The 15513-nt window shown below is 39.3% G+C and overlaps 1 protein-coding gene across 1 annotated transcript in view; it reads left to right on the top strand.

Moving 5' to 3' along the window:
- cpne5b (copine Vb) overlaps nucleotides 1-15513 on the top strand; it is a 114258-nt gene that overhangs the window by 26923 nt on the left and 71822 nt on the right. The window contains exons 4-6 of the mRNA XM_020593095.1: nucleotides 6200-6303; nucleotides 7931-7970; nucleotides 10651-10727. Coding sequence (XP_020448751.1) covers nucleotides 6200-6303; nucleotides 7931-7970; nucleotides 10651-10727 — 221 coding nt within the window. The remainder of the gene's footprint in view (nucleotides 1-6199; nucleotides 6304-7930; nucleotides 7971-10650; nucleotides 10728-15513) is intronic.

A 15513-nucleotide genomic window follows, 5' to 3' on the forward strand; every position in this document is an offset into this window, starting at 1 on the left:
CCTACTTGTAACAGATGGTTGTGTGGGCTGTGATTCAAAGGTCACTGAGGGATTGTGGGAGACTGTTGTGTATGTGTGTGTGTGTGTTTGTGAAAAGATATGAAGATACAGTATGTGTGCATATGTGTGAAGTATATGCTTAATGTATATGTAAATAATGTGCCATTAGAAAGCTGCTCTACTGACTATGAGACAGGACGTTGATCCAATCTAATACATGAAACATAATATAATGAGCATTTTACTTCACTGATTTTGCTCTAAAGCTCAGAAACAGTGAAACCAGTCCTCTCCTCACAGAGTTGACCCATCACATATAACAGTCATATTGTTAAGAAGTGGTGGGCGCTGATGTTGTTCTACTGTAGGTGATGCTGTGTGAGCGAGACTGAACACTCCCAAACCTCAGACTTACACCAAGCACATCCACATAACATTTCTTGACAGTAGCCCCTAGCACCTAGCACAGTGGTCAGGCTTGGGTCACATTTGATGAGGAGTTCTACTTCCTCAGGTATGTGGTGTGCAAGTCCATCATGTTAATGCAGTTGGTGCTCTCAGTGAAAGTCTTGATTACAAGAAGAATGTCTCCATCACTTTTGCCATAACTTTCTAAGATCACAAGTCACGTACTGTATATGCTTTTACTTTCACCGCTCCACATAATGCATTCAGTTTCCGCTACAGTAAAGTACTTTGCCCTCGATTTGATGGGAAAATACTTTTAGGGAGGTTTTATGCTTGGGCTGATTGAAGAAGTGTTTCCTCGTCCAGAGGTCATTTTCCCTGAGAGCTCAGTATATTAGGTGAAGTGTGAAAGCTGTTATCTAACTTGAGTGCAGGATAGAAAGCCACTCAGTCTTATTTACTGGTAGTTGAACACAACATAAATAAATTTGTCCATCTTCATGTACAGTAGGTATTTATTAAGCCATTTACATGCTATCAGGAAGTCACCCATGGTGAAAACTCCCTTGCAAAACAATAGATACAACAAATATGAGGACGAACCCAGTGTGAAAAGGTCAAAGGAAATATTTATGGAGAACAAGGAAGGGTGACTCTCTTCTAACAGACAATTTGATGTTGGAAATTTTCAAGTACCATTGACTAATACAACCTCAGTGGAGCACTAAGAGCACTGCCAGAAATATGCTTTTCCTCAAACAAGTTCTTCAGAAAAACACAAAATACAGGGTAAAAATCCATAACGCTGAGTCTAGCTCCAGTAGCACACTCACAAGCACACTCGCTGATCATTCTCCTTGCTTTAAATCCAGTACAATGGATGTATTTGTCTTTAAAGTTTCTGCACCTACTGTGTTTTTAATTAAAAGAAAAGAAAAAGAATAAAATAAACTAATGTAACCAGCGGTGGGATCTAACAAAGCCCTGTAATCTTTACAAGTTACAGCACATTATAATTAGATTGACTAAAGTTTGAGTCATTAGTCTTTCTATAGATATAACAAACCTTTTAATTGGGTCTAAGAAATCAAATTTAGAATTCTGAACATAAAAATTCATTTACAAGTGCTCTTTTTACAGCATTCTTTGTGTAATGATAGCCAGCATGCCATTTGCTGGGGGGATTGGGGGGAGGGGATCCCCCCTTCTGGTCTATACAGTATATCTGTGTGGGTGCAAAACTTATTCCCCCTCATAGTGGTTAAAGCTACTTCATCAACAAGCTATATAAAACACCAAAATAAATAAATAGTCTATAATGTAAACAATAAAATCAGATTTGTATGATCAATATCAGTGCTTGCGTGTATGTGACAACAGAGATGACAATGCGGTCGCCTGCTTCTGATGGCCTCGATCCATGCATGGCTTTTTAAGAATATCACTCACCAAGCTCAAATACGCAGCATGAAAACCACAGCTAACGGTCCAAATGAAAAAAAAAATTAAAAGGATTCAGAGCAGCATATCATTATACTTTACATGACCCTCACAAAAAAATCCTAGAAATATTACTGTTCTCAAACAACAGGGCAACTCTCGGGCCGACTCAAACAACCCAGACTTTCAAGCTCATGCCTCGCCTGAGGCTACGGTTGGAGGCTGCACTGAGCCAGAATGCTCTGCACAATAGCGAGAGGGTCGAGAGCGGCTAACTAACTGTCAGTGCAGACAAGACAGTTCAGTGTACGGCTTCCTCGGACATTACAGATTCAGGTTGAAATAGTCAAGAGAGGCTCCATATCGACTTTGAATTCATAAAAGTATTAAATAAATGAGTAAATTAAATTAAATGAATGCTGCTTAACAGCTGCAGTTTAGAATGGAATCCTAATCCAAGGTCTGTTATGGCTCTAATCAATAACTGATTTTTGAATCAATAACTTGATACTCTCCGCAGCCAACAAGGGAGAACATTTATATTTATTAGGCCAATGTAGGGCTCTGCTGTGCAGCTGGATTGCATGTCAGTAGAGGTGGCAAAGTGTGTAAAACTGCTGTTAAAGTAGGAAATTGCTTCCATCCTGGGGCTTTACACTTGGAATCAATCACTTTCATTCGCACTGAAACCAGGTTTTATACCTGCTCTAACTGCCATCATGTCTTTCACAGTAAAATATGTAACTGCACTCGCTGTGTCTGTGCTTCTTTTTGAGCTCTTCTGATGTTGGGAATTAAGTGGAAATGCAGACAGGCGTGACTGCTGCTGGGGCTGGAACCAACACTACGAGAGGCTTGTTTGTGAGCTTGACTGGGAGTGCAGACTCTGGATACTGGGATGGTGGTGGTGGGATTTTACCTTTTCAAAACGTTTTTGTCGGCACAGGTCGGCTACTTTTTTACAATGATATCACTCTGCTGTTTGCACAGCTTTAAAAATCCGTACCATTTCCAAATCACTAATGTTGTGTGACCTTATGTGCGGCCGTCTGACTCTCCTCATGGCAGCACATTTTTACGTCTCCCACGATGTGTGTGTGGTTCCTATTTTGGCACCACACATCTGCTACTGTATGTATGCAGTTGCTGGGGTCTGATAAGATTGTCTTGGTTACTGTGGGAATTTCACTGTAATTATTAAAATCATTTTATTGCCCGGCCCTAGATCACACGCTGCCACGCTCTGCTGGTTTCAATTCAACTTGCGACTGTGGAAGCTGTGCCAGCATGCCTGCATGTGTGCCATATATTATGTATAAATGTGTCTATTCCTCACACAATCACAGCTCTGACTCAAAGCTTTAACAAACTTTGGGATTTATTTTTCCCATGATGCTACGCAACACTCGCCACAAGTGTAAAGAAGAAATGTGTTTCAGCTAGATGTTTGGATCTTTCTCCTCTCTAAACAACTAAACTATGCTCTCTGTCAGTCCTGTGTGGCTGTTCAATGCCCTGTGTGTTTCCATGTGCTTCTGTCTGTTCTGAGGAATTTTTTAACATACCCCAGTGCTTCGAACTTAAACAAAAAGCTCAGTCTCACACTAATTCACGCTATCATCATTTACCTCTTTCTGTGAGAACACAAGCCACCACCAAGCTCATTAAATCAGCAGTATGTCATTGTCTATAGAACATGCCCATAAGGAGAGTTAAAACAAATCCATATTGGTCAGAGAACTACAGGACAATCAGATGGCACAAATTCCCAGGGGTGGACCGCATGTGCTCCTGGCAAGAAGATTCACATCTTGTTATCATTCCATCCACTCCCTCGCACTGGGTTTGTCAAAAGTGATTTTTCCTGCCTGTCTTTGAAAGACATGTTCACTTTTCAATAACTGCAGGCCTCTACTGAAACTGTTGCTAACCTTGGCGAGCCATATGTGTGTGTACACATGTTGAGGGTGCAGGTCAGGGGCTTTATGTCAAGTTCTCATTAATGAACTCTGCAGCACAGTATTCTCTTCCACCCAGCAGTGAAATCACATTATGGAGCTCATCTCTGCCATCACCTGCCTCTTTACTAACGTGCTCACAGTCTCACCAGCACCTGAGGGTCGCAGAGAAAGTCTGGGTGGTTCATAGAATCAACATCACTGTCCTTTTCTCTAGTTTTTTTCCTCACTGGCATTAAATTTAGATCTTGAGTGAGTTCACATGCAGAAAAATATAATGATATACAGTGAGTGATATACAGTAGAAGCACCTGGTTCAGTGGTAGTTGTGCTGTCCTGATTGCCCACAGTGAGCTGTGTTTGTTTTTACTGTATTGATCGAAAAGGTGAGGTTCACTCACATCCACCTACACTACCTGCCGTTCATGTTATGGAAAGACAACATCGACCTCTGCTTCAACCTGGCTTTCTTCATATTGAGTGAAGTTGTACAGTTTTGGCAGCTTTCCAAACAAAGCAGGGTATGTTTGGTAATAAGCATCAGATTTTACATGTTTATTTCATTTATACTGTGACTCCAATCAGTGTGTGCTAAATCATCACTGCAGCAGCTGTGACAATATTAGTACAGAATTAAGATAAAGATTATGTTTCAGACAAAGTATGATAAATATATGTATAATATAAACTCCATCTGCTGGCGCTGCATCAAAATCAAGCTTGGTTTATATTGCGCTCAGATGGTTTCTGTTCCTAAATAAACTTGTCTGATTGGATCAGACGAAGTGACACAGAAACCATTAAAGTGGCTTTTCACCAATTTAACACATGAACATCAGCTTGCTAGTCATGGTTTTCACTGCTCGACCTGTGAAAACAAATGTTTAATGTATACTGTGGCTCTGGAGGAGCTTTGTCAGTTCTGGGAAAAGCACATCACTTGGTCAGAAACTCTGCACTGCAAACTGTGAATGTCATGTTTAAAAGATGCTGGCATATACCACTCCTCCTGCGTTCCTGGACTTTGTTCAAATAACAAATTTCTACCTGGGAGTTCTCTAACAACTTTATCCAGCCATGACTACACTGACATTTTAAGCCCATTTTACAAAAAGGCACAAAAATTCCTGAATAGTTACTACAAATCGGGGTAAATGTGGGTGTACGCTCAAAACCAACTAGCTTGTGTGTTGTCTGACCACATTAGATGCTAAGTGTTTACAGCATCTTCTGAATAGCCACACTTAAAAGTGGCTTTAAAAAAAAAGAGGGTTAAAACACCCCGCCACAGCAAGACGCAATGAAAACTGAAATGTCAACAACGGCGCAGACATTTGAGACACTCGACTGTATACACAAAAGGTGACGTGGGTAACTGTGCAAAGACCAAAACAACAGAGCTCCAGAGAAAATCCAACGTACATCTTTCTTACTTCCACACACCTGGCCAGTCACTGAGTGAGGTTGGATCGTCCTTTACTGAGACCCCCAGTTCTGATGCTGCAAAGACTTTGCATCTGATGCCTTAAACACATTTACATCAATAAAACCACAAATTGTGGCATGTTCCACCATGTGTTCACCCAGTGCTTCACCACGTCCACCTTTTTATGCCAAACTAGTGTTTAATATAAATCACTTTATAATTGAAAAGTCATTAGGAATAAAAATTGTAACACTTCATTTTGATGGCATATTTGATTAAATGGTGCATATCTAGGAGGTTTTGAATGATTTATTTATGTACCCGCTCACACCTGAAACTCTTACTCAGCTTTTGGTACAGTACTGTATATGCATACTGAATTGTTGGGTCTTTGCCAGCCTTTTTCCTGGCATATTTCCTTGCATTTGGCACTTTGGGAGTGAGGCTCCTACTAATTAGGAAGCCTTAATCACTGCCTTCTTCCTCTTCTCCCATCCCACTCCTACTCTCACCTCTCCTTTTCTATCCAAGCCCCCCACTCCCACCCCATTTCATCCCATTTTCTATACACCTTATCAGCAGTTTTTCTTTCCAACTCCACCAATGTTGTTTCTCTTGGTCTCTTCCTACACATTTGTCTCATCTCCTCTTTTATCTCTTACTCTCTGTGGGGTTGATGATTGAGTTATCCTGCTGTAATTAATGTGGGAAAGGAGTGAGGATTAAGAAAACAAGTGGCTTCCTCTGCACAGCGGCAGTATGTGAAAGCACCTCCATTAATCAGGCCTCTGTAAATTCAAGTGTATGCATGTGTAATAAGTGAGAATGTGAGAAAGAAAAGATAGAAAAAGGTTTAAGTGCAAGTAGATATCACTCCAACTACAACAGTTTTTTTGTTTTGTTTTTCTGTCTTGCATTTCCTTTCATCATTCTTCTCTCCTGACCTCCCTTTGTTTTTCTCCTTCAGTTTGGCAGAACGGAGGTGATAGACAACACCCTAAACCCCGACTTTGTTAGAAAGTACATCTTGGACTACTTTTTTGAGGAGAAGCAAAACCTTCGCTTCGACTTGTGAGTCCTTGAAGTTATTTTATCAACGGCTGTATCTTCTCTCCTGCTTCTCTCCTGCTTCACTCCTGCTTCACTCCTGCGATGTATTTGTCTGTGCTGACTGAAAGCTCCAGTGTTACAATTATCTTAGTCTTAGCCATTCACCAAACCTAAACTTAGAACCAAGGCACAGCAGGTCTCAGACTTTTCTACACATTTTGAAGCTGTGAGCATGAGGATCTAATAAGACCAGTGTTTAAAGACTTTGCAGGGTGCTGTCTTTATTTTTTGGCTTTTAAAAGATCCCATTCTTTATTTGGCTTGGGGAAGTTAACACTCCCGCCACAACAGCAAAGCTCCTGTTATATTTGTTAACCTCAAATAGTTCCCCAGCCTCAAGTCCTTTTCTTTGTAAAAGTGAAACATGCCAAACAAAATACAAACATAAAAACGTAAATTTAACCTCTGCCTTTCTTTTCTGGGTTTATTTTTTCCATGCTAAGCATCCAAACCATGCAAGAGTTAAGTTACATTTTCTTGAATAATACTTTACTATTGGACTAACTAGCTCTACCCTGCAACAAACAAACAATGTGCAATGCTTTGGCTGTGACACAGTGATTTTTATATTTATTCAAACCATTCACAGTTTTAGAGAAGCAGTCTTTCTCTTTTTCATCAACGCCGTCTTAGTCCAGCAGAATCTCTTCATAACACAAGAGTACTACACAGATCTGTTAGCATCATCATGTTTCCACACATGTATGTGATGTCAGCCACACTTGAAGGATTAAGTGAGAGGTTTTTTTTACATGCTGGGCTGTCTCGGCACTACTTCATTGTTCATCTCTTTCATGGATGCAATTAATTTCCATTTGAAATCAAATTAAAACATTTCCTCAAATCTCTTTCAGCATAATGACACTTAGCACAGCCCACCTTTACAAGTATCTTCTACAGCCATTCAACCACACAGTATAAATATAGCTGCAATTTGTATGATTTGTTTTTTTTCTTTTCATTAAATAAGAGAAACAGTGTATTTGCAATGTTTTTCATACTACTCTTATTCTGTCTACTGTAATTGTGCCTGATTAATCCTATTTCCCTCGCTTTCATTGCTTTGTATCCACAAGTCCATTACTCATTCTAGGAGAACCTGACCCTAGTTGCTCTGGCACACAGATAGTAGGATCTGAACAGAGCCTGTCCTATTTTTCTTTATCTTGGTCAATTTTGAATTTTAAACCTCACTAATGAGGTCCACCCACTGCTTTTTATATCATAAGTTCAAGTTTATCTAAAAGCAAATATTTTCTCAATTATCTGGCTTTCTTTAATTCATCCATCTTGTCTCTCTTCCGTATCTTTCTAATTCGTGCTCTTCTGCTTTTCCCCCTGTCCCACATGTTTGAGTCGCAGTATGTCCTTAAATTTAAAATCAAAAACATTTGATGAGATTAAATGTAGTGAGCTGAGAGCTTATCCCTTCTGTTGTCAGTGATGACAGATTACCTGGGTTTGTTTTAAATCGGTTCTCTAAAGAGCACATCAATCCAAATGTTCCCACTTGGATAAGTGTCTCATATAATTTAGTATAATTTTAGAAATAAAATGGCTTTGCTGCTTTTATTTTGTTCCCTTTAAGGTACGACGTTGACTCCAAAAGCCCAGACCTGTCTAAACATGTGAGTGTATAAACTTATTTTCACCTTGAACCACAGATAAATGAAGGCCAGTCTTGAGTCAATTCCAAATTACAGGCCTGAATGGCTCTGAGAATAAAAAAAAAAAAATCTAAATATAACCAGACAGAATATAGTATTGGACATTTATTTGAGATTTTCTAGAGCTCTTTTATCGGTGGTCTGTTTATGTTTTTCTGTTTCTGCTTGATTTAATTGGATGTTACCTGCAGCATGCTTTTTTCTTGATGAAAAAAAAAGGAATCCCATTTTATTGCCTGAACATAGATGTATCCAAATACATCTTTTTAACATACCGTCTTTGTTTTTAGATGTTAACAGGGATTATCTATGTTGTAATTGTGCTATAAATATGGCATTTATTTCTATAGCGTATAAATGAGAGAGACATATTTAGTGTTTTTATTTGATGCGGTAGTGGCAATGTGCATTGCTGTACATCCTTGCAGAAAAACACAATGCTTTTAGCTGTTAGTTTCCATTTACACAATGTTTGACATAATTATTTTGTTTCACTACTAAAAAGAAATGTTTTTATCCATAAGGCTGGAAACTATGCTGACAGACAAAAAGCATTGATAAAAATCTATTATCAAAATAATCTATTCTGATGATTATTTGATGTATTTGGATGACTGGGATTTGCATTTTTTCATCACTAGCTTTGATGCCACTTCTCATGTGCCCTGGTTTTAACTTCTGGCACAGCATGTTGTGCCCCTCCACTCTCACTTCGCCATCTTTAGCAGTGCTTGGGGTGCTACTTTGGATACTTGGAATAGCATTGTGTACATATTATATGATGTGCTCTTGTTGTTGTTGTTACTGTTGTTGCTGCTGCCACCCAACGTTTCTGGAAGCCTGCAGAACTCAACGTAGGTCCTAGCATCTCTCTCACTTCTGACACTGCATGGCTGCTATCTCGCATTAATGATCCTTCTCTCAAGAGGAAGGATGGGGTCACTGATCAGAATGAAACAACTGAGAGCCAAGCTACAATGTCTTCAGGGCATTTTGAGAACTTTTTGCATGCTTTATTACATTCTACATTTAATTTTAAATGGATAAAATGTCCATCTGTGCTCATCAGTCTACATTCAATGACCCACAATGTCAAAGAGAAAACATGTTTTTAGGAAGGTTTCCATTTTCAAATGATTCCACGGTGGCTCCAGTTTGAAAGGAATACTCAGCAGTTTGGTCTCTCAGAAGTTTGTGTAGCATGCATCTGTAACATAATAAAGAGGGTGAGATCTTCCTCGCAACAGTGAATGGAATTAATGGGCAAAAAAGACCAGAAACTCACTGAAATGAAACTCACTGTAGCCTGGTGTTGAATTATTTAGTGTGACCTGCCTGCCAAGGCCAAAGCTAAGGACACCGAAGAATCAGATCTGTCCTGTCTGAAATTAGCAGTCTTGTGTATCAGCTCAATGCTGGGTGACATAGAAATACTCTGTCCAGTAAAAGACATGATTATAACTGGAACTATGTCACACTGCCACACACGGTTGTGTCATCTTTCATTGTGCTTTTGAATCCCTCCATATTCTCCCATGTGTCTGGTATCTTCCTTCACAGTTCAGTGCTCCCCAACATGTGGGCTATGATTCAAAGTGGACTGTGGGTCATTTCTCAGTAATATTTTGGTCAACTTTGTAAGAAAAAAACAACAACAGACAAACAATAAATCCCTTTACTCTGACATGTAACAAATTTCAGAACAGCGCTGCTCTTTAGATGCACCAGTTTCCACTTCCTGGTGGATAGAATATCATTTCTCATAGCGCCCACATCCCAACTGGGGTTGGAGTTTAAGTTACACTGCCATATTATTCTGAATATACTGTAGTTTTAGTAGCAAGGATAAGTTTCATTTAGTTGTAACTGCTATTGCAATAGCCATGTCTGCATGTCCTTGCTGCAATGCTGCCTTTTTTTGTTATTGAGCCTTAAGCCCGGTTGTACGTAAGATATTTTAATTGTGACATAAAATGGTTGCACAGCTGTTAGCTCCATGTCTTCCCAATCAACTGTAGCCATTTCTTTTTCTCCTTCTCAGTGGTAAAATGGCAGCTGACCCATGACTTTTGATTCAAACCTATTGCAACAATGGGGAACACAACACTGCAGCATATTGAATAAAAGAGGATGAACCGATGTTTGGAACTGGAAACACAATGTAACATCACTACTTATCAAGTGGATAATGTCTGCTAAATGAGGAAGTAGTAATCCTGTGCACAGCAAGTCCTTCAAGTCTTTTGAAGACCCAACATATTTGGGGTCATGTGAAATTATCAACAATATTATCCAGTTAACCTGCTAATCCACGTAGAAGGAATCCAACAAAGAACACCTCCGATGTCTCCGATTAGACCAGTTGGGAACCACTGCAATAAACCATCACTGCCGTGTCATGGTTATGGCAGCATTTGAATTCACTTCAATAAACGCGCCTCACATTTCGCACCACAACTGAAAATGATGTCACATTGTTGAGCAGATCACAGCTGTATTGTCTCTGAAGAAAAAAGGACCACAACTTGTCTTACAGCTTCCGCAGTCTATGCCTAACACTGATTTGTTGTCTTTCTACATTGCATCCTGTCTCCTTCACTCCCGCCCTTTCTTCCTTCTTTCTTCCCTTCTTTCCTTGCAGGACTTTTTGGGCCAGACATTCTGTACTCTTGGGGAGATTGTTGGATCACCAGGCAGTCGACTGGAAAAGCCACTGGGGTGAGTTTCAGCCAATTTTCTTACTGTCTCCGAATGTGATTGAGGAACACCATGGTGTGCAAAGCGTTTAATTACTACAGAAGAAAAATGCTTTGGGTCCAAACACAATGGCCATTCTCAGTTTCACTGTTTTTAAGTTTGCCATTTTTTGTACTGAGAAATGTATAGACATGAATTGTAGTATGTGTTAATACATTTGGTAGAACATGAAGAAGAGGACACAATGCTGAGAGAAAGCAGGGGCACAGAGAGAGTGCAAGTATTTAGAAGTGAAATGATAGGAGGAAGAGGAGGAAGAAGAGGCACAGGGGTAATTTAGAAAGAGATGAGAGGGAAAGATATTAATCAGACAAAGGGGAAGAGAAAGGGAGGTGGAGACAACACATGGTACAGATGTTTTCCACAGATAATTATTGCCATTAAAGAAAAGGCTGAAGCTCAGCTCAAAATTGCCCAAATTACTGGTTGTCACCTCAGATTGTGCTCTCACGTTGGCTGAGAAAAATGTAGTGTTAATGTGGAAGGTATCCTGTAATCTGTTGTGATACATCTATCAGTGGTCATCAGAAGTCTGCTGGGCTCTCATGTAATTCAGATAGCACTGTAGCACTCAGTGAGATTGGCTGGTTCTTTGATCTGAATATGTTACCTTGGAGAACATTAAAAAGAGTTTTGAATACTGATATTCAACTTTGAATTGTATGATGCTTTACTGCCACATTCTAGGATTGGTCAACATTTGACTCATCCAACAGTAGTTTTGGAACAGAGGCCACAGTCTCATTGGTACTGATGCACTCATTGACCTGCTGATTGACTAGTTTTGTATTTATTAACATGTATTACATGTTTAACACATAATATTGGGAGTTGTATAAGAGAAAGCACATAGAGGATGCCTTCATTTTTTTGTAGAACTTAATGTTTCTGGGTAACTAGAGGGCACAGACGCTTGCAGAGGAGCCAGTATGCAGCTTTTAATGCATCTCTAAAATTTCAGTTATACCACATGTATCTGCTGTCCTGTGTAAAAGCCACGTATCTCCAAAACGTTCATACATGATTTTTATTTGGTTAGTAAAACAATGTCCAGTGTAGTGAGATTGTGTTAGCATGTTTAAAATAGAAAAAGGTTATTTTTTAATTTTTTGATTCTTGCTCATTTTATTTGGGTTTTTGCATTTCTGGTCTTGTTGTTTTCAGTATATGTGCCATTTTGTGACATTTGTCTGTAGTGGCCATTTAAACAACATTTAATGGACATTTGTACATACAGTATATTTGATGTTTTGACTTTGTTGTCAGTGAGTGGCATGCTCTATAGGCTGTGTTTCTCATACAGTATATGCAGTAAGAATTAAACTTGGTCATAAACGTTAGGATGCTGTGCTGTATGTTATCATAATATACAGTATACTAAAAATGCTTGTTCCCACAGCACACCTCTCTCTGTCTGTGTGTTTTCCTTATAGTGCATGGACTACTGATGTTGATTACTTAAGAAACTAGCATGGCAAATATACTGTAAGTGTGCCCTACAGTAATTCTCTATAATGAGAGGCCAGACCTTCATAATGTCATAACAAGTTTAATATCAAACCATTTCTTTCTGAACTGAGGATTTATAAGGCATAGTTAGAGAAGGGAATAGAACTCCTACCAAACTGTTCATTTTTGATTTGAGATACTCTGCAGATGTGAGATAACACAACTACTACTCAAATGTTTTTCTTAAGACAGCCTTTCATATTTCTTTTAAGGGTACTAAATAAAACTCTCCCCTGCAGTGAAACCCAAAGCCTCTGCAACCAAAATTTGAAAAAGCTCTACAGTTCACTTTCCTTTGTAATAACTACCAAACTATCACAATTTTTGGTGTAGCACGGAGACATTATGCGATCAGTTTGTTTCACTTTATGGCATTTAATGTCTGATCATTCTGGGATGTAGTTTGTGATTGTTTCGGTGGGCTAACATGGGCTTATGAATCAGAAATTGCAGGTGTATTTGGATTAGTGCAGTTCTGGTCTTACACAAAAGATGAATGTGGATACGGTTTTGGTGAATGTGTAAATTCAGGACTTGAAATTAATGCGCATGTGACTAAAACTGGCAATCTGTGGATCGCTGGAGAGGATGCGCAGCAGCTTTGTTTCATCCTCTGTGGGGGAGTCACTGAGGAGGAGGAGGAATAGCGAGAAGCAAACAGAAGCCCACCGAGCACACACACATACGCACACAGTGATGCATTGCCCTGGTAGATATGCTACCCGGTGGAGTTTGTTTTTATGTTTCTGTGGTAATGAAGACTGAGTCATATTCCTTTGCTTGGAAATGTCAAGACATTTGTCCAAGTTGTGCTGAGCCAATAGGAGAAGATTTGTTTGTTTTTCATGTTTGTCTCAGCCAGTCCTCTGCTTTGCTTTCCACCTGCGCACACAATACATGACACGGAATAAATCTTGGAAGTGAGTGAGGAGTGTTTTGGCAGCATTAGGGTGTTGAGCTATCTGTCTGTCTGCTGGTCCCTGCATCCTAAATGTAAGCATTTATCACAAATACACAACAACCTGGTTCTTTCTTTACAAATGACCCTGTAACATACAGTACAGCGCATCAAAGGAGATACTGGTAAGGTATATTTTAAATTTAAATTTTTATTGCTGACATAATGCTGTCTTTCAATTATCTCTTACCAATTAGTCATACAAACACACTGAGACATATACATTTTATTAAGTGATTACATAAATCCTGTGCCTTGGTTAAATGGCACATGAATGCATGAGGTTGTATTTTATTCTTGTCTGTTGTTCTCTCCTTTTTCATGGCTAATTGTAATGCCTTTAATCTTCCCGAAAGTGGCGCTTGTTTAATTAGAGCAACCATTGCGGTTTTCATAATGGAAAAAAGGCTCCTGAAAGTAAAGTGGGAGAGAGAGAGGAAGAAAAAAGGTGATATCAATGACCATTCAGAGAATGGTTGTGTGTCTGAGGCTCATGGACACCCAGGCAGAGACGGAAACACTGACAACAATAAGGACACTTATAACCGCTCATCCTGTAATTGCTTGTCTAATTATACACAACACGAGTCTCTGGGAAATGGATGAAAAGAGGCACTAGTGTACAAGTTAAGAAGCAGAAGACAGGGGACAATATTCAGTAAAACAATAAAAATGAAGAACATTCATATTAGCATTTTTCTGGCTAACTGCCCACACACGTGAATGACACAAAAACTGTCGTGACATGACTTAATGGCATTTATTGAGCCCAAACTCATGATGATACTGATTAGTGTTGGTGTTTGTATACACTCATGTGAATTAATTGTATGTAAGGCACAGAGTAATAAACACCGACTAGTAATAAATGTCTCAGACTGTTTAGCCTCAAAGCCTCGCCGGTCTTTGTTTACTGTACTGTATTATTTACAGATTCCCTTTGAGGCCACCTGAACACAAGGAAAACACACACAAACACCAGAGAGATTATTTTAGTATACATGCCAACGAGTGCAAATAGGCTGATCTGTGTTGCGCTCTCACGTGGCACCACCTATGTGCGGGGGCAGGGTGGTCCTGAACCAAAAGCAGTGACTCATAAAATTCACACTGATTTAAAATAAACCCTGAAAGGTATAATGGTACACTAACAATGTTTTCTATTGTAGTAATTTCACAAATGTTGCTCAGTGCCAGCTCTTAAAAAAGTCCAGCCAAGCAATCTGTCTTAGGCCTGAGCGAGCATCAGTTTCCTTGGCAACATCAGTTACAGTCTTATTCAGTCAGCAGGTGTAGTGTGAGACAATCATAATGAACAGTCATTACACTGTCATTGGTTGTTTGATTGGAAAATCCTGACCTTCACTCATTCTGCACACAGTCACAAGTTTAAAAGTTGATGATATTATTTCAAAAAGTTTATATTTTTAAGACCATTGTACCTTTGCAACATAATTCTTCCTGACAACTGAACCTTAATCCAGGACATTTTCATGCTGGGTATTCTCCACGTCAAAGCAGAAAGCACACATGTAATTAATATCATAATGATTATTCCATTTAGTTGATCCAGTTTTTGGGGCCCTGAATTGTAGCATGCTGGTCAAACTGTGAAACACTCTACACTGACTATCAGACCTCCAGTGTTATCCAGTGTTTTCTAATTGTAATATGATGCTTTTTTAAATGTAAGGATTTTTATGACCTGATGCAAGATGAGACATGTCCATTTTCTAAAACGTTAATCAAACTAATTCATAGACTGTGTGCGTTTGTGTGTGTGTCTGTGTTCTTCAAAAAATCAGAAAAACAGCGCTTCCGCCACACAAGACATGTGTTTCATCTGAACATCAAAGGCGCTCTGCTCCTTTATGATTGATGCTTGCTTCAGATTTTACACTGCTCTCTTACCTCAGGCCTTAAATGCGTACTTTATTGATGATGATCTTGTCATTTACATTTACATTAAAAAAGATTTAAAACAGACAATGCAGTGAAAACTAGCTGCATATGTTATTTTATTTTTCTCTTTAATATTTTGGAACATCCTGGAAAAAAGTAGATGTGTTAAATACAGTATATTAAAAAAAAATCCCCACTCGTGGGGCAGTCTTTTTATTCCTTCCTTCAAGCTCGGGTCCTCTACCAGAGGCCTGGGAGCTTGAGGGTCCTGCGCAGTATCTTAGCTGTTCCTAGGACTGCACTCTTCTGGACAGAGATCTCAGATGTTGTTCCTGGGATCTGTTGAGCCACTCTCCCAGTTTGGGGGTCACAGCCCCC

Source organism: Monopterus albus, unplaced genomic scaffold (genome assembly GCF_001952655.1).
Source record: "Monopterus albus unplaced genomic scaffold, M_albus_1.0 scaffold18.1, whole genome shotgun sequence".
In the NCBI taxonomy this organism is placed as follows: Eukaryota; Metazoa; Chordata; class Actinopteri; order Synbranchiformes; family Synbranchidae; genus Monopterus; species Monopterus albus.